Source organism: Cannabis sativa, chromosome 1 (genome assembly GCF_029168945.1).
Source record: "Cannabis sativa cultivar Pink pepper isolate KNU-18-1 chromosome 1, ASM2916894v1, whole genome shotgun sequence".
Lineage (NCBI taxonomy): Eukaryota > Viridiplantae > Streptophyta > Magnoliopsida > Rosales > Cannabaceae > Cannabis > Cannabis sativa.
Genome location: NC_083601.1, coordinates 6,475,562 through 6,476,427, shown reverse-complemented (window position 1 = coordinate 6,476,427; position 866 = coordinate 6,475,562). Strand labels below are relative to the sequence as shown.

At 40.9% G+C, this 866-nt stretch overlaps 1 protein-coding gene across 1 annotated transcript; it reads left to right on the top strand.

Moving 5' to 3' along the window:
- Positions 1–284: 284 nt before the first annotated feature.
- On the top strand, positions 285–866 carry LOC133033909 (uncharacterized mitochondrial protein AtMg00310-like). The gene has a single exon (XM_061108988.1). The coding sequence runs from the start codon at positions 285–287 to the stop codon at positions 864–866; it is 582 nt and encodes a 193-aa protein (XP_060964971.1).

The following is an 866-nucleotide window of genomic DNA, read 5'->3' as shown; positions in this document are numbered from 1 at the left end:
AGGAATTATTCTAGAAGGATGTAAGAAATCGTCTATGATAATTTAGTTCCACCTGTGAAGCTAAAATTAGTTGGTTTTGAAAACACTAGAAAGTTATATAAACTTAAGAAAGTTCTTAACTAGTTTTTATCTCTATTCTATTTTGGAAAGTTCTTAAGAAAGTTCTTCCATTATCTTCATGACAAAGTTTGGGGCTATCTTCATAATTAGAGGAACAAAGTTTTTTCTAAGGGGGTAAAGAAATCCTTCTCAAGTTTGTTATACAGGCCATCCCCACTTATACTATGGCCTGCTTTCGCCTTCCTACGGCCACTTGCCACTCTCTGGAGTCCATTATGGCAAACTTCTGGTGGGGTTTCAACGATAATAATCGGCCCAAGACGCACTGGCAAAGTTGGCAAAAACTTTGTAGGTCCAAAAAGGATGGTGGGCTCGGATTCCTTTCTCTGGTCCACTTCAATCTGGCTCTGTTGGCTAAACAAGCCTGGCGTGTATTAAAACAACCAAACTTAATTGTGTCCAAAATCTTGGCTGTCAGGTATTACCCAAACTCATCTTTCCTAAACAGTTCTCTAGGTCACTCCCCCTCTTTCGTTTGGCGTAGTATTTGTTGGGGAAAGGAGTTGCTGCACAAAGGACTCATTACTAAAATTGGTAACGGGCATAACACTTCCACTACCCTTGATTATTGGATCCCGAGTTTTCGTCAGGTTGTCCATCTTTCTTCAGTTCCTGATACGGTTGCTACCTTTATCACTTCTACCATGACTTGGGACATTCCTAGCCTTAGGAGATGCTACCCTCCTCATGTTGTTGAGGAGATTTTGTCCATCCCCTTCCTCTCCATCCTTCTAATGATGAGTTGA